General features: G+C 39.8%; 1 protein-coding gene across 1 annotated transcript in view; it reads left to right on the top strand.

The window, feature by feature from the left end:
- Nucleotides 1–22,861, top strand: part of cntnap2a (contactin associated protein 2a) — a 533,013-nt gene that overhangs the window by 489,641 nt on the left and 20,511 nt on the right. Inside the window, exons 20-23 of the mRNA XM_074693022.1 lie at nt 3,024–3,260; nt 8,909–9,142; nt 10,648–10,781; nt 21,472–21,565. Coding sequence (XP_074549123.1) covers nt 3,024–3,260; nt 8,909–9,142; nt 10,648–10,781; nt 21,472–21,565 — 699 coding nt within the window. The remainder of the gene's footprint in view (nt 1–3,023; nt 3,261–8,908; nt 9,143–10,647; nt 10,782–21,471; nt 21,566–22,861) is intronic.

Below are 22,861 nucleotides of genomic sequence, written 5' to 3'. Positions count from 1 at the left end.
AACACACATCACATCCATAAATAAGTAGCTGCTGAGAGAGCTTAATTATTTAATTAGTGTGCTAAAGTATGAATGTCAATGCCCATGTCTGTAATTCTGAGAGTTCATGCAACAGTGTGTTGTTGTGTTTTTGTTTGTTTTTTTGTTGTTGTTTTGTTGTCTTTTTTGTTTGTTTGTTTGTTTGTTTGTTGTTGTTTTTTGTGTGTGTTTTTGGTTTGTTTTCAATACATCTGTTTGTGTCACTCTGAGGCAATATGAGACTTTAGGTGATTATACTAATGTTGATATTTGAAAATAATCAGTGAAAAAAGCCAAGTACTGTAGGTAGCTACAACAAAGTACAATAACCCTTCATAAGATCAGAATTTATTTTCCAGTTTGCAAACTATTCAAATCATTAATTTATCTTAATAGTGGTGCAAAGACATCATATGAGATTGAGGCCAGTTTTAAATTTGATGCCAGCAACACAATCCTAAATAGGTGGGACGTTGGCAGGTAACCATTGTGTAGCAAAACCTCTTCTTTTTTCATTTTCAAACTTTTGGAAATAAAGGACAGTCATTTCTGTCTCTTTGAAGACGAAATGTCCCATTCTTGCCTGATTCTGGATCTCGACCGCTCAACATTTTGGCGTCTTCTCTGTAGTAGTTTTGATTTTATTTTATGGTATGTTTTCTCTTGCAGGCAGCCCGTTGAGTATGTGGACTCTTCTACTACTGAGGCGTGCTGTTATACATACAGAATGTTGTTTGATCTTCCCTGAGTACGGCATTGTCTGGATGGCAGCATATGCTGCTCCTAAACCTTTGTATATTAATTAGCTTTGCCTTTCCAGATGTGGAAGCCACACATGCCATGAGCACTTACTGGGTGTGTTGCTAAACCTTTAGATGTGCTAGGTAGTCAGTGACTTCCAAAGAGGCTTTTAGACTGTGCTTTGTCAGGACACAGGATGGTCTCCAACTTCACCAAGGTCTATCTTGGGTGTGGTCACACTGGCCATCTGTACGGTGCCATATTCAGGCAGAGTCGACCCCACACTGTGCCCCTGCTGGCTGATAAAATAGGCTGGGGTCAGGAAAAGTTGCAACAATTCTGAACCATGATTTTTCATTGTTTCCTCTTTCCATACAATTTTAACAGGATTTGTAAATCCAGCAGCAAACTGTGTCCACAGCTAATAGCTTCATTGCATTCATGCAGTGATTTCCACCGGCCGTGTTTTATTTTCTCATGCAGTGCCACCTGAGAGCCTGCAGGATTGGCTTTGAATCATCTCCTAAGACTTTTTTAAACTATGACTGATATTATGTAATCCTTACAAATTTTGAATTTTTTAAGAGTATGGGTCAGAAATGAGTCCCTTTTTTTGTAGCAGTCTCACATAGTGATGAACTTCCTCTATATGTTTTAACATTATAAAACTTTTTTCAGGGTTTTCCTGTTCCTTGAGTTAGAATTTAACGTGTTTTCTTTGAATAAACTTGTATTAAATTATGATTTGAATTGTTTGCAAACCATCAAAATCTGTTTTGACAAATATTTTACAGCATCCCAACTATTTAGGAATGGGGTTGTACTTTTACATTTCACACTTGAGAGTGTTTTCACCCCTTTGTACCGTTCTTTACTAAATTGAAATTGTCTGTGATTAACCAACAATGACTCCAGTCACAATCATTTAGGCTCTTTAATACATCATTTGTGAGAAATACAGAAACAAAATGCACCTGTTTGGTGTGTGTGTATGTGTGTGTGTGTGTGTGTGTGTGTGTGTGTGTGTGTGTGTGTGTGTGTGTGTGTGTGTGTGTGTGTGTGTGTGTGTGTGTGTGTGTGTGTGTGTGTGTGTCCATTAATGTCTCCACAGGCCTCTGAGCCTGCTGTATGTTTAATCAGACACTGATTTAGACCTGAGTAAACAGGTGGCGCAAACCTCCAGCCAATCAGTGGTACAAAATTGATTAATTAACAGGTGTACTAAAAGTCAAATCTTCTGTGGAGAGGGAAAGTGGAGGAAGTGTGTGGAAGGCCACCTGCATTCTGATTGAAAAAAAGCATCCTGGCTTCAGAAGATTGAAGCAAGCAGTGACGTTATTTTGTCTGGGTCGCAGCTTTGTGGCTAAGCTAGCTGCTATGAGCTAGCTGCTATATGAGTGTGTGATCCAGATGCAGTTAAGTCTCTCCAACATGTCCCCTTGAATACACACTTCAGAGTAATCCAAGGATGCAATTGAGAGGTTTTAATAACTAAATGCCCCTCGGCTCTTGTTAATGATACTGTGAATAAGTTCAAACTTGTGTGTTTGTCCAGACACTGTCCTCTGTGGATATGCTTGTGTATGCTGGAATCTATACCTGTGGGTGTATGTTTATGAGTGTGTTTATTGCTATAGTCATTTAGCTGCACATTAATCTATTTAACACCCCTCCTCTGTCCAAGTTAATGGGTAGTTAGACAGTAATGGTGCGAGGCCAGAATGACGATGGCAGCACTTTAGGGGAATGGCTATCGACACCCCAAGGCTAAGCATTAATGCCTGTATTGACTCATTCAAGTCAGGTGTGCTCTGAGTGTGTGTGTGTGTGTGTGTGTGTGTGTGTGTGTGTGTGTGTGTGTGTGTGTGTGTGTGTGTGTGTGTGTGTGTGTCAGTTTTATGTAGCTTACATGCCTCCGTTTGTGCGTCTGCACTTGTGAGCTGTTCATTAAGACACAATGTTCATTAGGCAGTTTTAATTAGTGGAGAAATCAAACGAGTTGAAGGTTGTTTCAAGAGCGGCGTCACAGTCAGAATGATTAGCGTGACATCAGTGGCTTCCTTCAGGCATTAGGATATTAACGTTTGTTGAAGAGATTAAAACAGCCTCTTTTATTCAAAATGACTTCTGTGACCCTGACTTCTGCTTGTCCTCTTTTGTTCTCTCAATTTATTTTATTTCCCTTCCCCTGATGAATCCTGTAGCCTTGCCACACTGACGTTAACTCTCAATTCTGCTGTTTTCTTCCTTACCGTCTTCATCAGGTGCTGCAGGTGGACAGAGGGGCTTCCTGGGCTGTATACGAGCCCTACGAATGAACGGCATCACTCTGAACCTGGAAGAGAGGGCTGAGGTTACGCCAGGGGTCAAACCTGGTTGCCAAGGTCACTGTACAAGTTTTGGGATGTACTGTCGAAACGGAGGGAAGTGTGTGGAGAAATACAACGGCTACCTGTGTGACTGCACAAATACAGCTTTTGATGGCCCATTTTGCACAAGAGGTAAGAGGCATTTTTCAGGAGGGCTGCTGCTGGGCAACGTCTTTGACATCAATTTCAGAACACCCCCCACCAGCACTAAGAGTTACCAAAGCTGTCTCAAGCATCTCTACCTTGCTTTTAGCACAGCAACCAAAAGTTACAGCAGTTACAGCAAAGTCATTAAAATATAAAACCTATTTAATCTTGGATAAAAGCCTGAGATGATAAAACTAGATTTAACCACTGAATTTAAAAATCAGGACAAGAGGAAGGAGGTAAAGGGAGAAAAGGATGGGACCAAAAAAAGAACCTTGAGGAACTCCAGTGGTTGGGGGGGGGCGCAAGAAGAGACACAGTCGCCAATTTTTACTTTAAAGGTCCCATATTATGCTCATTTTCTGCAGTTTAATATGGATCGTTGATGTCTTCATGAAATTGCAGTAACATGTTTTGGTCCAAAAGCCAATAAATCAAGCACAGCAGCATTGTTTCCAGGCTCTCATAGCCCCTCTGTTCAGAACGGTCTGATTTAGTGGGCGTGACCTTTATATGTATATGAGCCACCGCTGATACCGCCCCATTCTTCTGTGTCACTGAGAGCGGCACCATGAGCTCTGATTGCACAATGTTCAGAAAACATCCTGAAGCTAACACAGAGACAGGGGGACACTGAGGAAAAGCTCTTACATCTGCTCCACAGCACACAGCATTTAAAATACTCACATTTCCAGGGTCCGAGGTTTGTTAGCGGTGGTTGGTAATGCGCCTGGATTCAGGACCAGTCTGTTCACTAGCCCTCTGTTGTACTGTCCACAGTTGGAAAAGCAGTCGGCCGTGAAGTGACTAGCACACACGTGCACAGTTTTACTGAGTGTAGCTGGCACATTTCCCTCATAAATGAACTCTAGCCACTTTGTCTTGTCTTCTTCCGAGATGGGAAGCTTGTGCATGGAACTATGTGGCTGTTCACAGCCAAAAACAGCCACATTCCTCTCTCCAGCAGCGGGGAGGGGGTTCGGGGGTATCTGCTCAGGTGGACCAATCAGGTCAGACTTGCTCCTGATTGGTCAAAAAAGGGAATTGCTGACGTCAGCAAATCCCCAAAATCCAAACAGCTCGTTTTAGGTCAGGATTTTACAGTCAAAAGCACTACCAAGTACAGTAGTAAGTTTTGTCATTAAATTTCACATTTTGTGGGCTGGGAGGAAAGCCAAAGACCCACAAATTTCACTTAATTAAGTGATTTTTGCATAATATGGGACCTTTAAAACGCCTCTCAGACAAGTAGGACTTGAACCAATTAAGAGCCTTACCTTTAAATTGATTGTCAAGAGGAGCGGACGCAGCAATTATACGTCACTGCCTACATCTTATGTGCTCTTTGTGTACACCTCACCATAGCGTGCCCATAAGTGAGTGTACTCCAGTTTCTTCTTTGCTATTTGCCTCCCCTTTGTTTTAGAGCTGAAGTTGCATTACAGAAGAGTTGTCATGTAGGGTCAAAGCTTCAAATTATTGATTTAAACTTGAAAATCAACATGACAACACATATAGTTTGAAAAGCAGTTTGTAGACCTTCCCACTGTTCTTCATCACCAAACCTTCAATGACACGAGAAAGTTTTTGTTGTTTCTTTATGTCAGATGTTATTTCCACTTTGCCAGCTCTGCAGGGTTTTTCAAATTGATAGAGGTTTCTCACGGTTAGAGATAACTACTTTTCCTTCCCTTTGTGCAAACAGTTATCTTCATACTGTCCCTCTTCAGTTCACATAGCCAGAGTCAAATAGCACCAGGATTACTGCCGGAGTAGTTACGTTTCAATGAGCCTCATTGCCTGACAACCCACTGTGATTTTTGCTGCGCTCTATGATTGTCCTCACTTCCTATTCACTTTGGAGCTGCTGGTGTTTCTAAGTGTTTGGGCTCTATGATAAAAGGCATCGATTGAGAGAGATATTGTGCTTACCTACCAATTCCCATAACTTTAGGGTGCACTAGTTGAATGCTAACAGCGTGCAAATGCAAGCTGAGAGAACAAACCTTTACAAACAAAACACAAGTCCTGTTAGGAAGGAGTGTGTAGCTTTCGGTTTTTGAAGTTCGGGTATGAAAAATGCTGCTGTGTAACTCTGCTCCTTCTCTGTTGCATATTGCTAAAGCATCATGTTTGTTTCACAGGGATTCATTACAGACAGTATTAAAGTTGTACTTCCCCAAACAAGTTCTCATAAAATGCTCTGGGGAGAGGAGCAGCACAGTCAGAGTCTTTCTGCTCGCTCCCAGTCAGAGTTGATCCCCGACACATGAATTAATTTGTTTCCTTAAAGCCGAAGAGAGTTTTTCCCCCTGCTCATGGCAGGGGGGTGACAAAATGACGGCATGGCAAGTGTGTGTGTGTGTGTGTGTGCGCGCGTGCATGCAGGGGGAAAGGATGACAGTGCGTGCTGACATGCTGGTGTACGACATGAAAGGGCTTCCTTTGAATTCTGTTGTAACCAATCAGGCATTTCAAGATTTAGAAAATAAAGTGTGTGTTTTTGTGTGGGTGTTTTTTTGTATTTGTGTGTATGAATGTGTGTGTGTGTGTTTGTTCAGTCAGACAAAAAGTGAATGCAAAGAAAGGGGAAGAGCACACCCTTGTGTCTGTTTGTTTCTGTGCATGACGTGACTCCTTTCCTGTCTCCTCTCTTCTTCTTCATTCCTTTTTCACTTATGACCTTGTTTTTTATCCCACCTGTTGTCCTCCTCTCCTCTTCTTTTGCTTCTTAATCTGTCCTTTCTCCTGATTTTTTTTTTCAGCATTCACCTTTCTCTTCTTTCTTTTACCCACTGCTCCTCTCCTTTTCTAGTTTGTGCCTGTAACTCCTTTATTTTTAGTTCTCTCCAGTCTTCTTTAACTTCTGCTCTTCTCTCCATCTCACTCTCATTTTCCTTCTCTCCTTTGTGGTTTCTTCTTTTTGCCCAAATTTCTAATGTTTTTAGTACCCTGATTCTATCCTCTTTTATCATCTTCTCCCTCCTTTTCCTGCTGCTTCTCTCCTTTTTCTTTTTTGAAACTTCTCCCCTTCTCTTTCTTAATCCCCCCTCTGCCCCCATCTAGTGAGTGAAAAATGCATGAAGCCAGGCGTAATTGCATGGTGTATTTCCCTTGTATCCATATTTACACGCTGCTCAGGGGAGCCTGTGGTATTATTATCATACACTCTTGTTCTTGTGGTTTGCTGCCCTTGAGGGTCACCATAACTAATGTTCCATGTATCCACACAAACATGGACACAAACTCACAAAAACCCACACCTCACTGAGGTACCTGTAGAGGTTTGCATGCTTGCACATTTTCCCTTTCCAACCCTTCCTCATGGCACCGACATAAAACACACGGAGACATTAAGAGTCCCAGCCCTGGAGCAGAGTTTTCTCATTCCCTCTCATGCTTTCAGACCATTGTGTGCTGTGCTGCTGAGGCTTTTGGCAAATAGTCAGAGTTTCTCTTCTTCTCCTCTCAGCAGGAGTCAGGGTTGAAACAGGTTACACATAGACCCACACAACCTACAGTTTGTAAAGGAAGTAAAAGTAAAACTGTTTAGTTTGTGAAGTCAAATATTCTGTGAGGAGGATCTACAGTTCCACAGTTTCGTTTAGCAGATTCTTTTGTACAAAGTGATGTACAACACAAGGAAAAGTTTTTCAAGTTATTTGGCTGCAGGTGCTGCCATTAAGTGGGATGGGTACCTTTCACATTTGAAATGACACCGTACCGGTGCTCGGTACCTAGCAATCGGTACCAGTACTTAGCAGTACCAATTTTCAGTGCTTTTTTGTGTTTATGTGGTAAAAATATCAATTTGTTTAATGGTAAAGTATAAAAATAAATTTCAATTTAACATATTTATTTCTCAGTATATAAACTTGCAGTGCTGTGTTCATGTCCAGCATGGAAAATCGCCCACTCTTCCACTCTCTCACAGTCACAAGGATGCTTTTAGGTACCTAAACATGGTACCTTTTGATTTTAAGTGAATCGATACTTGGTACATTTGATGTAAATTCGATCGGTACCTATAAAAGTACCTAATGCGGTACCCATCCCCAATGACGTATCCATAAGCTAATGTGACAACAAGCAAACTTCCAGTTTGTACAGTAGTTTAGTAGCCATTCATATGTCGTACTGATATCAGCCTGGTGCTGTGAGAAGTGTCGGTAATGGGTAACGTTAGTAAATCCTGGTTATGTCCTGTCAGTCATCTACCAATCTGAGCTAACATAACCTCACTCTTCATTTTATTGATAGACTCTCAGTTTGAACAGACCACTGCAGAATAGCTGCTGCATGTGGGTTGGAAATTAACATAAACACAAACAGCTTAGCCTCATTAGTTCAATAATTAACTGAAACTGTGAAGTTACCCTCTTAAATTCTGTGGCCCTTTTCACTTACATATTATACTTATTTTTCATGCATTTATTAAAACTTATTAAAGGGATTGGATTAAGTGTAATATTTTGACAGAAACTGTGTTTTCTTACTTTAAGTCTGATTCATTGTTTGCAGACTGTAAGGGACCCAGCTGCACTAGAAGAACCAAGTGAGAAGCAGCCAGTTTGAAAATCCCAGCAGCTCTCTGCCTGGTTAGCACAGAACAATTGATAAAATGAGTCCCTCTAGATTTAAAATATATCAATGCACAGTGAAAACTGTGGTTCAGCTGAGTGGAGGTGAGGTTTCTGCTTCTGTGCTGATACCAGTCAGAGAACTTGCCCATTTTCTGGTAATAAGCCTTCTATTAAATTTAAGTAATGCAGCTTGAAGTATTTATTGTACTGAGTCCAGTGGGAGACGATGGGTGAAGTGAGGCTTTGAAATAAAAAGTATAAATGTGTAAGGTTAGTATTCTCTACTGAAAAAGGGGTGCAGGCTTCACATTTACGCTGCTACTGCTGAGTGAAGGCAAACCTGTCAAGACACATCCCATGGTTCTCTCCCAAACACACACACTCACACACTCACACACTCATACACACAGCGCTGAACCCCCTGTTATCTCTGCAATCACTCTCTTTGATTTAACGCACATTTTGTCCTTTATCTTCTCATAACTGATGTCGATGTTTTAAGTGTGTGCACATACACACACACAAAAGGGAAGAACAACATCATCATGAAAAAATCCGCCGTCTGCATCTTAACACTTGATTACAAGAATCAATAGGCGTCCTGATTGGCTGGAATATGTCATTAGGTCTGTTTATGTACTGGTAAACAGAGTACTGTTTGGTTTTAGATGCTTCAGCACAGCAATTAAACATCCACTTTACTACACCTGCTGGGCACAGCTGTAGCTATGTGTATTTTCTTTTCTTTCAGGCCAAATAATAAGTCTACCTTGATAAAAGCTCTTCCCTGGGGCTTTTTTGATGGAAGATTTACTTTTTTCTTTTCCTTCGTTTTTAAAAATTGATGTATTTGCTAGGATCTGCAGACCCTTATCAAAACTATAATCTACTTCTGACATTTACAAACACCTTTTTTTACATTAATACTATGGTGCATTGTTTACATACTGAGGTGTATTATATCACAATGATACATCACAGACTGTGGTGCATTATTGAGGATGAAATGTTTTTTTGACCACCTTCTTCTATTTCATCTCTCCCTCCCAGATGTTGGTGGTTTCTTTGAGGCAGGAACACTGGTCAAGTACAATTTCTTGCCTGAAGCAGTTGCAGGGGCCAGCAGAGACTCAAGGATCCTGACGCACCACCTGACGCCACAGGAAGTAAATCTAACAAAGGAGGAAGTGGCCTTCAGTTTCAGCACATCCAACGCTCCAGCAATTCTGATGTATGTCAGCTCCAAGACACAGGACTACCTGGCGGTGGTTTTAAGACACAATGGTAAGAGTTTTGGACGGTTTCCTCACAGCTCACAGCAGAGATGTTGGCTCAAAGCAATGATAATGCAAACTGCTCTTTGCAAGTACATTTATTTAGACTTTTCTTTCAGCCCAATTTGGACAGTTTCCAATAATCTGGTTCAGCATATTAAAGTATAACAGGAGTAAAAAAATTATTGGGGCATCTAATTTATCAGCCATCCAATTTTGCAACTACCAGATTACAAGCAAAAAACACTAACAGCCCTTGCCACCTTGCGTACCCTAACACTAAGAGAGTAGCAAGCTACAAAGAATTGGAAATGCAAGGGCAGATCAGACAAGATACAGTATGGTGCAGTCTGATACAATACATTATGTCAAGTTACATTATGTTAGGTTACATAACATTAAATTATATTGCAATGTTTTGTATTTTGTTACACGATGTTATGATACGCTGATTTGCTTTACTTTACAATATGATACAATGAAATTTGGTACAAGACAACATACAATTGTATGGTATGGGGAGGTACAGTACAATGTATGTATGATGTGATAAGGTACAAGATGTATACAAGATATGGTACAATGTGATACCCAAAATGTAAAACATTAAGATGAGATAAAATACAGTAAATATGTAGAGTATGTTTGACCTACATATGATAGGAGTCGATATAATATGAGAGAATTTTGTGTGTTATTGTACGACATGGTAAAATTTGGTACAACATAATACAGTACTGTTTGGTATGGTAGCATATAGATGATGTAATAGAATAATGGATTGGACACGTATGTACTTTTTCCATTTACTCAAAAACACTTTAAATACCAGGGAGGATAGGAAAGATTTCCCACCTCTGCTTTTGTTCTCCGACTCTAGTCATTTACTTTTAATCCTCTCAGAGATTACATCATATCCTTTCTTTTGATCAGATAAATTAAATGCATGTCATAGTCCTGCCAGTAGATGGGGCAGGTTGACCTGTCTTGTGTCAAATTAATTTGACTTTTACAGTTAATAATAATAACACACTTACTATTGAAGTTTTCTGGCAAGTATGGATCATTAGTGCCAGTATGAAATAGTGACGAAGCATTTCAGAGTCAAGAATAGGATGATGGGACTGCTGCTTCACATCCACCTCACCCCTCCTGCCCTGGCTTGGTTTGAGATTGAAAAATTAAACCTCAAAAGATAGAAAAAGGGAAATGGATGGTGCGGTAAAAGAAGATGGGTTCATGGATGGGATGATGGCCAAAACCATGAAAAGGTTTAATAAAAGACTGTTATTTCTTTACCTCTGTCCTTTGTTTACTTTAAAAAGAAAGCAACATTTTGCCATTGAGTTAGAGGCTCAAGGCAATAAAAATACTCACCAAGTACAACTAAAATAACATCCCTGTTTTAGAAAATAAAGAGTGTCAAAAAAATAATTCAGATAACTTTTAATGACAGACGGTGACTGATGCAAATGCAGACATCAAGAGTTGAAGGTAAGGTTGTTTGTTTTTTAGGTTCACTGCAGGTACGATACAACCTTGGAGGTCTAAGGGAGCCGTTTTCTATAGATGTGGATCAGCGAAACCTGGCAAATGGACAGCCACACAGCATCAACATGTCCCGTGTCAACAGAAGCATCACCATACAGGTACTGGCCACACACACACTTACTCAGAGTCCCACACGCATCCATACAGATGCCTTTAGGCACTCTCTGGATCAAATTTTATGAAATAATCACATTTAAGAAACAGTCATCTACAAGTTTTAGCTTTGAGATCCTCCCAAGGAGTGATTGTGATTGCAGTCCAGCTGCATTCACCCATCAGATCACAACTGCATAACAACACATTCTGAATCATTGTTAGCTCAATGGTTTGCATCTAGTCTGAGCGGAGAGCGTCATTCTGATGTGTGCTGTGATAAAACTGCTTGTCCTCTGCTGCTGTTAATCCACTTCCAGCAGACAGCCTAAGTATAACAACAGAGAGACACATCGATCTGCGTGTGTTTATACCAGAGTACTCTGTTGCATTAGTATTGTTTGTTTGCGTGTGTGTGTGTTCATGTTAGTTTGTTTGTGTGCTTTTGAGTTGTGTGCAGCTAAACAGTATGGTGCAGATCGATACAGCCTGGCTTCAGACGGCCTCAGTCAGTAGATGTCAAAAATGGAAAGAATTCATCTTAACTACCACAGAATGTATTCCAGTGAAAATAGCTGCAGGCTTTAACCTAAAGAAAACAACTTTATCAGTCGATTTATTTTGATCAGAACACATTTCTGGTACGTATTTATGATTTGCACAATTGTGTTTGCGACAAGCAAAAAAAGTAAAGCTTTTATTTTGGTGACATGACAACATTTTCTTTACCCATGGCTTTTAGCAGATCGTATCACTTCAACATCACATTTTCACATCATGGAGTGCAACAGTGCTGCACACTTACCCTCTTCGTAAGCTTTTTATGCATGCATTTTCAGCATTTATTTGCTGTGCAGCATGCATGTCTCCGCTTTGATGTCCAGGAGATAATCAGTTATTCATGATAGAGTGCACAGTTACCCTCTTAAGACCACAAGAAGTAATACAGCATCACTACATTACCAGAAGTGCTGACTAAGCTCCTCAAAGTTGCCATGAGAGCTTCGTGTCAGTTAGTTTTGAAAGGTTGCTCTTACAAACATTTCAGCTTGCTCTCTGCACCTTTCTTCTCTGTAGGTCATAAAACTCATGCTGCAGCAGCTGATTCATTTGTCCAATGTTATTTGACTTGCGGAAAAACTTTTTTCACTGAAACACACATGAGATCTGCATCAGCCTTTTAAATGAGGACCTGAGGAGAAAAGTTTTACTTCAACACCAAGTTCATAGAAAGAAAAGTATACCCTAAATGCATCCAAACCCAGCATGGTGGTTAGAACGATTCGTATTACCCATTTGGACAAAATTAAGAGTGAGGTTTTTTTTCCAGAAAGAAGACTGCATTTCCCATGAGCACTCTCACCCAGAAATAAAAAAGAAACCATTGAGGCCAAAGTGTGAATTTGTTGTGGAAGAAAACAAATTGGTTAACAAATCTTTTTTACAACACTTTTGCAGGATTGAGAGTGATGAGTCATGATAAATGATAATCTGCAATAAAAAGAAGTTTTCAGTGTCAGGATGTGTGTCCTGGTGCACCAACAGATCAACCATATGCATATGCTAGAGTTTAGCATTTTAGGCCCCGTTTACATGACAACGTTTCATCTGAAAATGCTGAGGGACTGAAAACGCTGTAGTAAGTATACCAGGCCTGTATGTGGTGCTACAACTGCCTTGTCCAGAAGCTGCTTTTGGGAAATCTCCACCGAAGTGGAGTTGAGCCGGTCATCTGGTGTATTGGGGAATACTAAGTTAAAAAGTGGAGCAAATGATGCTCATTTTGTTAGTGACAGTCAGCAGATACAGCAGACTGAGCAGCACAAGCACAACACGGTAGTTCACGCCGATCATAAAGGGCTAGTTATACTTTTGCCTGGCTCCGTTCGCGGGTGGCGCGCGCACCTCAATAGAGCGCAGTGGCATTTATGCTTGTCGCATTCTCCGTTGTAATCTTTGCCGCAAAGACAGGGGGCGGTAGAGAAAAAATGGTACAGAAAGCAGTCAAAGCAACCAAAAGACAAAGTGAAGTCACGTGGACCAAACATAGGGACCAAAACAATGGCGGCACAAAAGTTACGAATGGAGGAGGAGGAATTATTATGTTTACTGTTGTTGAGCAGACAAAACCAGCGCCGAAGGTGGTCTGTTCGCCCGTTGCATGCAGCGAGGCATCTGGATGGGGAACACACCCAGCTCCTGAAACCCATACGGGCTGTAGATGAGGAGTTCAGTGCCATTTGATAGTCAATTTGACTGCTTAATGATGGATTATATAAATGCTCATATGAGCGTACCAGCTCAGGAAGTCTACCCTCTATTTCGTCCATTTTGAAAATCCAGAAGCGCCACTCGCGGCTCTTGCGACACGTTTGAAAATTTTGGAGGTGCACGACCATGCAAAGCGCCAGCGCCCGACTGTCGCAAGGTGCACGTTGACGTCATTCGTGGCGCGCGAACCATACGACCACGCAACTGTGTCAAGCATAAACTAGGCTTAACAATGGTACTGTTGTTATGTTGTATAGGCGCGCGAGGCGGAGTGTGACATCAGCGTTTCCACTAAAAACATTTACACGGCAACGGTGTCAGGAGCGTTTGAGAATCCCACTCTGGAGTCTGTTTCCAAATGTTTGCATTTTAGGTCGGATGAAACGCCATTTCTGTGTAAACGCAAGGCTGAAACGCAACAAAACTTCTGCGTTTCACCCTAAAACCGTTGTCGTGTAAACAGCCTCTTAGTCGTCAGCCTCGAGGCTTTTACATGGTGGCACAAAAATGAAATCCTGCTTCATAACTGTGGTTGCACAAAAATATCAGAATATAAGCACTAAAATTCATAATAAAGAATATCAATCTTGTTGATTAAAATCTTATTTTTTGGAGGTTATGAGGAAGCTTAAATACTTGAGCGACACTGTGGCATTTGAGTTTAACAGAAAACCATTTGAATAACACGTGAAAAACATTATAATATACAGTATGAGCACAATGTAAAGAGTTGAGGCATTACAGACAATGTATTTAACCAGTGTAGTCTTGAATTTAAGTAAAATGATTTTCCAAAAGCAAAAACAGTCCATGAAAAACAGCATGTTTGGAAAATGTGGACACCAAAATATATGAAAAACAACAAGAGGTCATCACACATATAAGGCTTAACAAACAGGGAATAGTATTTTGTGTCTTTATTATTTCCACTGAATGTCATACTCCCTAGAGATAAATGTAGCACCAAATGAAGCCACCTCATCACTTTTTTCATTAAGGTTCAACAAAGAATGGATGAATCACAGAATGAATGGAGATAAACTCACAAACCTGGAAGCTTTGCATCCTCACTTCTTCACTACTCTTTACCTTTCTCTGTCTCATTGCACGAACTGACTCCACACTGGAATCTCATCACCTTCATTCAGCAACAAATTCCGACAGCGAGAAAATTAAAGTGAAACATCCAATGGAAATCGTTCTCATCTCCTGCACAAATCACATCCTGCAGCTGCTGATCACCCCAGTGGGAGCTCTTGAACGCAGCACATCACTTTTTACTGGCATGGGAAGTGATTGGAGCGACTGTACGATTCTTTGCTCATCACACATATGCGTGTGTGCGTGCCGATCTAACTCGGGCTTGATTGCTGCTCAGTTGTGTCCAGATTTAGATGCACAGCCCAGTGTGTGAGTGAAATGATAACTTTTAAGTTGCACATCCACAGTTCGGCACTCCCAGTGTGCCCTGAATGTACTTGAAATAACAACCATTTTGAATATATATGTTCTCAAATGCTTCAGCTTAACATTAAAGAGTGCTTAGAGAACTAAGAGGAACACTGGGGGGCATATTTAGATTGAAGAAAAAAATAAATCAGCTGGGGAGCTGAGAGAGAAAAAATGCAGATAGTGATAAAAAGTGAGGAACCAGAAGGTGTGCTAACAAAGATAACTTTGATGAGTGTAACTTTTTTATGCTGCCTCTCTGCCTCGAGGCTCGTTTCAAGGCACAAGTACGCTCTTAATATCCACTTGTGCATGCCAACAGTCATGCATGCTCGAGTAGGATGTCAGGTCAGCACTCTCTAAAGGCTTCACTCTGCTTCACAACAAATGATAAACAATTTTGTCGTTTTCATCCGTCCACCATACCTCCTGCCTCCTATCTCTCCATACCTCTCACCATCTGCTGTCTCCTTCCCTGGAGGGCTTTTAGTAATAGTTTATTTACTTTTAGCTGGGGAGAACAACTGAAGCTCACTATCAAACTAATGAGCTGCAAGAGAGGGGAGATACTGAGCTCAGGATAAAAGGAATGAGAGACACACTTAGCAAGAGCGTGTGAAGTTAGGTCCAACCAGCAGAGTTTTCAGTCTGCTCAGATACAGATACAGATTCAGAGGCGTTACACAGAGGAAATGACGATTGTTTGAGGAAGACTCTGGTTTATCCTTTATCTCCTAAAACAGATCTCCCTGCTGAGTCTTACCCAGGACTTTAACTGTGTTTCACCAAAGGAACAACGCTTTGAATTAAGTTACTTGGCACTAAATTGTGCTTGGCTCAGGATTATTGTGTTCAATTTATCAGTGATGGAGGCAACCATCAAAATCAACTCTTGTGGCGTTGACTTGTCTGCAGGTTTAGGGCTCAGACCTGGTTAAAAAGGTGACTTTGCGACATAGTTGGTGGAACTTTGATAACCCCAGAGCCTATTGGGCAAGCTATCTGCTAACAATCTTATTCCCACTTTGATTTGAGTGGCTGTGTTTTTTCCTGTCCTGTATTTAGTGACATGTTGCAGAACAGACTTTCTATGATATTTGAAAGTGTGTTTTTATGGTTTATTACAAGCTGGGTATAAAAAATGATTTACTTGTGTAACATAGAATGAACATTTAATGTGGGAAACAAAGTCAGAGAGGTAAAGAGTGATTGTTAGGTGCAAGAGAATTTGTACTTATTGATGTTTTTATGGTAAAGCCTTGACATTAGTTACACATCACAGTAGCTGCTTTTCCTCAACAGCTACTGTGGCTTCACCACAATTAGAAGGGATGACAGCAATTTCAGGAAATTTCCCCAGATTTCCAGTCAGGGTTATGTCATTGTCAGAGCACCGGGTTTTGTTAAGGTGAGGCAGTTAGCTATACATGAGGAATCTTCTTTAATGGTATCTTTGTTTGTCATAACATTTCCTCATCTGAACAGATGCTTTCTAAACAGAAAATAAAAATTTGCTTGCAGAGAATGTCCCAGACATGCTTACACTGGTTTACCCTGACTTCATACACTACAAAAATAATAAAATCTTATCAAGTGGATTTGTCTTTTTTTCTGAAGAAAATGCCTTTTTAGGCTTGATATGAGCAACATTCACCTGATCAGTCCAGAAAAATATTTTATTTCAAGTTATTTAAAGACAAAAATTAGGTCTGAATTGCTTGTAACAAGTACAAAAAATCTGCCAGTGGAACAAGATGTTGTTCTAGTTTTGAGCAAATTTTTCTTGTCCCATTGGTAGATTTTTTGGCTCATATCAAGTATAACAAGATTTTTTTGACTAAAAATAAGACAAAAACACTTGATAAGTGTTAATTTTTTTTTTGCAGTGTGTTGACTGTTAACAGTGGGTCTCACATGTAGGGTCTTTGCAGGCATCCAATTTCACGTCACCAAAACCTACTGCACATACTAGAGTTGCAAAGGGATTGAAAGTTTCCGGTAATTTTCAGAAAAGTTTCCTGAAAATATCCATGGGAATTTTAGCTCAGGAATATTTTACATTCCCAGGATTCTGCTGTCATCAACTTATATAATTTTTCTAAAAATTTCCAGGAAATTTTGGCTCAGATTTTTTTGATCAACTTAATTATAAAAATGTTGCATTAGCCATGTTTAGAATAAAATATTTTTTATTGTATATTCATTATTGATCCCAATGGGTGAAAAATTTGTGTCACATCATGTTGTGGCATGTTTGCATGTAACACTGCTTATAACAAATCAAAATGTTTCATAAGTATACATGCATATGACCAGGTTGATACAGTTACCATGAACTCCTGAAAAATTTATGTTAATTTCTGTTAAATTACAAAAGTTACCATGGAAAGTTTCCAACTTTGAAAATTCCTGGAATTTTGCAATTCTAGTGCATACTAAGCCTCAAATGACAAAAAGTTGACTTAATATCAGATATGTCAATATATATGTACTCCATATTGTATAAACCCCTGCTTTTGTTTATATTTTTATTTTCATAATGAATAAAATATGCACTTATTAATAGTTTCTTGATTTTTAAAGGTAACACCTGGACACCCCTAAAAGAGTGAAAGAGTCTGGCCCCCAAATGGCTTCAAAAAGTGATCATTGCAGTTTAAAAAAGCAAGAGAGCATCTTCTTTTCCTTTTCTATGATACAACTACAACCAGATTGAGCTTCAAAAATAAAGCAGTTCCTTTGAAACACTATTATTCAGCGGCTGTCACAGTTCGATGAAAAAACACTGAGATGTTTTCTTCTTTTGAATCTTCACTCTGTGATGTTTTTGTAAAGTAATGATTTGTTTTAAAACTAAAAGTGGAAAAAATGCATGAGGCTAAAAGTAAAAGCCTTCAGTGGGATAGCTGTTTCAGCCATCAACATCTGAAATTCACTCTGGTCATTGTTATTAGTTCCACACCCTGGTCAGAGACCTTGTGTTACATCTTTTATTTGAGACACAACAACATGAGTGAGAGGCAGAGATATGAGTCAGATTCAATAAAAGTCAGTTATGCTGGTGGGCCCGCAGGTGGATCAAATCCAATTTCCATGGTAAAAGAGCACGCAGAGTGTTTACCTGAGGCTGCAGAAGGCTCTCCTCTCTGCTGTCAGGGCTGCAAATCTGAAAGATGTTCAGACAAGAAACCAAGTTTAAAGACATGACAGAGAAAAGCAAGTGGGAAGATAAGTAGGAGTGGTAATCATAATCAGAGAGACGAGGGAGCAGAGGAGAGCAAAAGAGACAAAAGACGAGAGTCAGAGGGGGGTTGAAAGAATAAGATCATGTCTTTAGATAAAGAAAGAACTCCCACAAAATATAATGACACAGATCACTTTGATGAGTTATCTAACACCTTCCTAATCCTGAGGCGTGGATTTGCATATTCACAAAAATAAGCGCTGAAAAGTACACGCAGGCGTTCAGATCGCAGCACACGAAGCAAGTGTTTGGTCTTTAAGCAGACTGTGAGGTCTTGTCAGGTTAGCTTGCTATCAAAGGAAGAAGCAAGAAAGATCAAAATAAGTTCCCATCTCTCCATCTCAGGCTTCCTCTTCTCTCATCCTCTCACACTCTCCACCAGGGCGTCAAGATGAAAGAGAGGAATCCCTTCAGGCACAGAGATGTCGCATCTCTGTTTCCTGCTGGCCTCTCCTCTCCACTTATTCTTAATCCTCTCTTCTCCTCTACTGTTTTCTCTTCTGACCTCTTGTTTCCCCTCTCCTGTCCTCTCTTGTTTTTGTGTCTTTTGTCTTATTTTCCTCTCCTCTCCTCTTCTCTCTTCTTTTGTTGTTTTGCTCTTTTTAAAGTCCTTACAACTATTTTTGAAAAACTGAGTGAAAGGGCAGCACCTTTGCAACCTTTACAGAGCAGCCACTGCTGATTCCTCTCCTCTCTTTCCTTTCCTTCCCTCTCCTCCTTTCCTCCTCCACTCAGTGCTGTTATTGTCATTTGTATTGGTGATTTGGCCTGTTGGCTAAAGCCAAGACAAGACAATCGCTTGCTGGCTCTCTTATTAGACTATTTATTTGAGTGAAAAGAAGAAATTTGCTGTGGCTTGAACTTTGCTTTTTAAGTCTTTAATATGTAATGGGACTCTCCTCAGATATCATTATGGAAACAGAGCTGCCAGGACAGTGGAGAGTTCTCTGTTTGCCGTAAATTAGTGTGAATATACACAGAACATTGGCTAAATTAGATTCTCTTTGAGCACATTTTGAGGGAAATAGATTTCACCCATTGTTAATTTTCTCCTTGTCCAACTCCTGATTGCTTTGCTTATGTAAGCTTTGTGTAAACTAAGAGGCACAACAGAGTATAAAGGAGAAAACTGTGTCGTCTAAATGGTGCGGCGTAAAAGCAAGGCATCCCAATAATTGCGATTGTAATTGACAAAGTTTGGTGAAATGCGGTTCCTTCCCTTAGCCGTCTGCCTCTGTGGACCTTTTTGTGGGGTTTTGAGACTCAGGCGGCCGTCCCCGCCTGTGCAGCCAATTTGTTTTCGTAGATAAAAGTAAATAAGCTGAGCGCAATTTAATTGTGCCCCATTATCCCACCCTCCAGTCACGGTGGAAAACAAAAGCCACACAATGCTCCTCTGAGAGCAGCCTTTTGGAAAGAATCAAATTAGGATCTGCTGCTTTGTGTGCGTATGTGTGTGTGTGTGCGTGTGTGTATGTTGAGAGAAAATGGGAGAAAATACTCTTTACAGGGGGGAGTGTACAGAGAGTTTTCTGTGTAGGAGGGCAGAAACCTGTAAACAAGAGCAATCCACACACACTCAAACTCAAACATAAGCATAAACCCCAACCGTTTTGTGTCAGTCAAGTTCAGCTGGCAGCTAACAGGCTACGACCACCATTCACCACATCACACGCTATCAAAAACACGTCTGCAGTAACTTCCCTCTCCTGTCTGCTGATGCTGGTGTGAATTCAGACCACTGCACGCTGAGATACAAGTCTTCCAGTGAGAAGGAAGAAAGATCTTTTATTTCTGCAACACACAGAAAGCAATTTGTGGGGTTGAAATGATTCTTGTCAATGGCAGCGATTGCAGCCGTCAAGCTAATTAGAAACTTCAGTGAAACAGCAATAACAAGTTAATTATGTTACAGGGATATTAAAGCCATGTATTCCCTCTCTCCATCACCCGTCTCTGCTCCCTCTCCCGTCTCCGCAGATGTTCTTCTTTGTAAACACACCGCTTGTTCTTTCTTTGTCTTAAGTTTTTTGAACCCAGCGCCGACGACAGAGGAGCATATTTTAATGAATGTTTGATCATTTATCTGTGGTGCTGGTGAGGAGCTGTTTGTTTGCAGGGTCAACACAGGGGACTGCTTTTCATTTCGTGCTCAGTTTGACTAACAGAAGGAGAAAAAATACTGCTAGATTCACAAATAAGATGCTTTCTTTTATCCTTTTGGTGTGGCATGACTTATTTTACTGAAGAAGACAGAGAGAAACAGATGTTGGGCTATTTTGATCAGAGTGTAGTGCATTTTCTTTGTTAACAATCAGCAAAGGGTTTTAAAATAAGGAAGGGGTTACAATAAAAAAGGAAATGTTTCAGAGCCAACAATAGGAAACTATTTCAAACGCTCTTTGTGGAAAGTAACCAAGAGGATAAAGAATCACATTCATGCTTCCCTGAGCAGAGTAAGAGTCACAGAAGTCATCATAAGCAGCTGTGGATGTATTTCTGTGGTAGCTCAAACTCTTTCAATGCTTTTCCCAGTTCTGTTTGAAACAAAGTGCATATTACTTCTGACTGGTTAACTGAGCCATCTGTGAGTTTATTAATGAAATGTAACATTCAGAAGACATGCTGTTCTTATTTTACACCACCACAGCAGCAGGAATACCAGCACAGGCCAAATTATGGTGTGCCAAAGGAGACAAAATAGGATGTTATTGAATTTCAAATACAAATGGTGCATTCATTTTGACAGCTTTAATAATAACAGCCTTTCTTCATTCTCCTGTTTTGTCATCCATTGTTTTTGATTTTATATATGCTGCACCAGTTGATGCTTGCCATTTAAAACCAGCAGAGGGAGCCATTGGGCTGCTCATAGTTCTGGAAGCACTGGACCATTATGTCGTCTCTAGTATTTTTGATTCAGACGGGGCTGTAGACTGCAAAAAATGACATTTAAGATTTTTATTACTATTCTTAGTAAAGACATTTTCATTAGCCTCAATTTAAGCCATAAGTCATGATAAGGTCCAGAAAAAAATGTCTTGTTTTAAGACATTAAAGAACAAAAATAATTCCTGAAATGCTAGTGAAGAATTTTAAAAAAAATCTTTAAAATGGCTGAATCAAGACATTTTTCTGGACTTTTTAGGTGAATGAGGCTCAAATATTGTCTGATAAAACTATTTTTTTCTGAAAATACACTGCAAAAAACTGAAATCTCATCAAGTGTTTTCCTCGAATTTGTAGTAGAAAATGTCTTTTTAGACTTAATATGAGCCACATTCACCTGACCAGTCCAGAAAAATGTCTTGTTTCAAGTTATTTAAAGACAAAAATGAGGTCTGATCTGCTTGTAACAAATTTTTAAGAAATCTGCTGATGAAACAAGAGGAAAGTTACTTTTACTAAGACATTATTCTAATTTTAAGTAAATCTTTGGTCAAAATTTTCATCGGCAAATTTTTACTTGTAACAAGCAATTCAGACCTTGTTTTTGTCTTTAAATAACTTTAAAAAAGACAATTTTCTGGACTGATCAGTTGAATGTGGCTTATATGAAGTTTAGTAGAACATTTTTTTACTTAAAACAAGACAAAAACATTTGATAAGATAGTAGTTTTTTGCAGTGTAAGACAAACACTTGTTTACATTTCAGCTTTTAAAGTGTGGTCAGGATTTTAAATGACAAACTCTTGATGCTAACATAAAATATGTCTCTCTTCCTGTTTCAGTTGGATCATTACCCTCCAGTCAGCTACACCCTCCCAGACGCCTCAGACACACAGTTCAACCTGGTCAAGACGCTGTTTCTGGGCAAAGTCTTTGGTAGGTGACTCAGCTCACACTCACTCCTTTTTTAATAACTCTACTTTTTCAGCAGTTGTGAATCATTCTGCTCCATCTCTTTCCCTCTTAGCAGGCTGAGTTTCCAAATTTCCTGATAATCATATCACTTGTCAATTAGAAGGGAGCTTGATAGTTATTGTCAGGAACAAAAATGTGATTTTCGGGATAATTCAACATGCCAGAGGTTATTAAGATGTAATCACTTTATTTGGGCTGACCTCAACTGGAGCTCCTCATTTGTCCACTTCAGTTAAACCAGACAGAGACGTGTCTGTGGCAGAAATCTGATGATACCTCTGCTGTCTTCAAGAAGAAGCTGGGACATGGCACACATTAATGTCTAACTATTGTCATACAGGTTTATTGTGTAGTCACCTCTGCCAAGGAGGTTATGTTTTTGGGAGAGATTGTTTGTTTGTTGAACAACATAAACTCATCAAGTAACAAACAGATCTTGATTAAATTTTCAGGAAATGTTCAAAATGGGATAAGGAAGAAGTGATTAAATTTTGGAGGTGATCTGGATCACTGTCTGGATCCAGGATTTTTTTTAAGGATTCTCTATCATTGTAAGAAAGGGCTGTTTTCACCATAGGTGTGTATAACTCCACGATAAATGGTCGAATTGCTTTGCAAAACAATACAAGACAATACAAGACAAGGCCACGATAATTTCTGCCAAAGTGCTGCGTGACATTCAGAATATGCTTGGTGGATGTCTAGTTTTATGATGTTGTGCTCTGCTTCTTACAGTTTTACTTAACCCTTAACTTATTTATGTTATTTTCATGTACACTTTTACCCTTTAGACCCCACCTGAGAGATATTTTACAAACACATGTAAATTACATTAAAGCAACATACAGTAATCGCTGTGTATCTTTGTCATAGAGAAATAACAAGGTGCAACAACTTATTTTTTCCACTAGAGGGCGTAGGAGGACCACAGAGAGAAAACAGTGCAGCACTAGCACATTGTTCTCTGTAGCCAACACAATTATGATATTTGGGTTCTGCTATGTTAAGAAATAACTTTTCTCATTGTAATCACTTTGATTCTGTGTCATAAAGTATCCAGTCCCCCATGTTTCACTCAGCTTAAATAAAGCTGGAGCAAAGGAGCCTAAAGCAACCTTTCCTGAAGGTGGATTCTGCTCTCAGTGCAGCTGTTTCGATCAGTCTAACAGAAATATTTACACGTCAAACACTTTCACTGCTAATCCAAAGATGTTTGATGAATTTATTTTGGATTTTTTTTTTCCAGTTAAGTTTTGT

Source organism: Halichoeres trimaculatus, unplaced genomic scaffold, assembly GCF_033239565.1.
Source record: "Halichoeres trimaculatus isolate MK-OKI-2021-1 unplaced genomic scaffold, fHalTri1.1 fHalTri1_scaffold_18, whole genome shotgun sequence".
Taxonomy (NCBI): Eukaryota; Metazoa; Chordata; class Actinopteri; order Labriformes; family Labridae; genus Halichoeres; species Halichoeres trimaculatus.
Note: the sequence above shows the minus strand (reverse complement) of the source record. Positions and strands in the feature narration are given on the sequence as shown.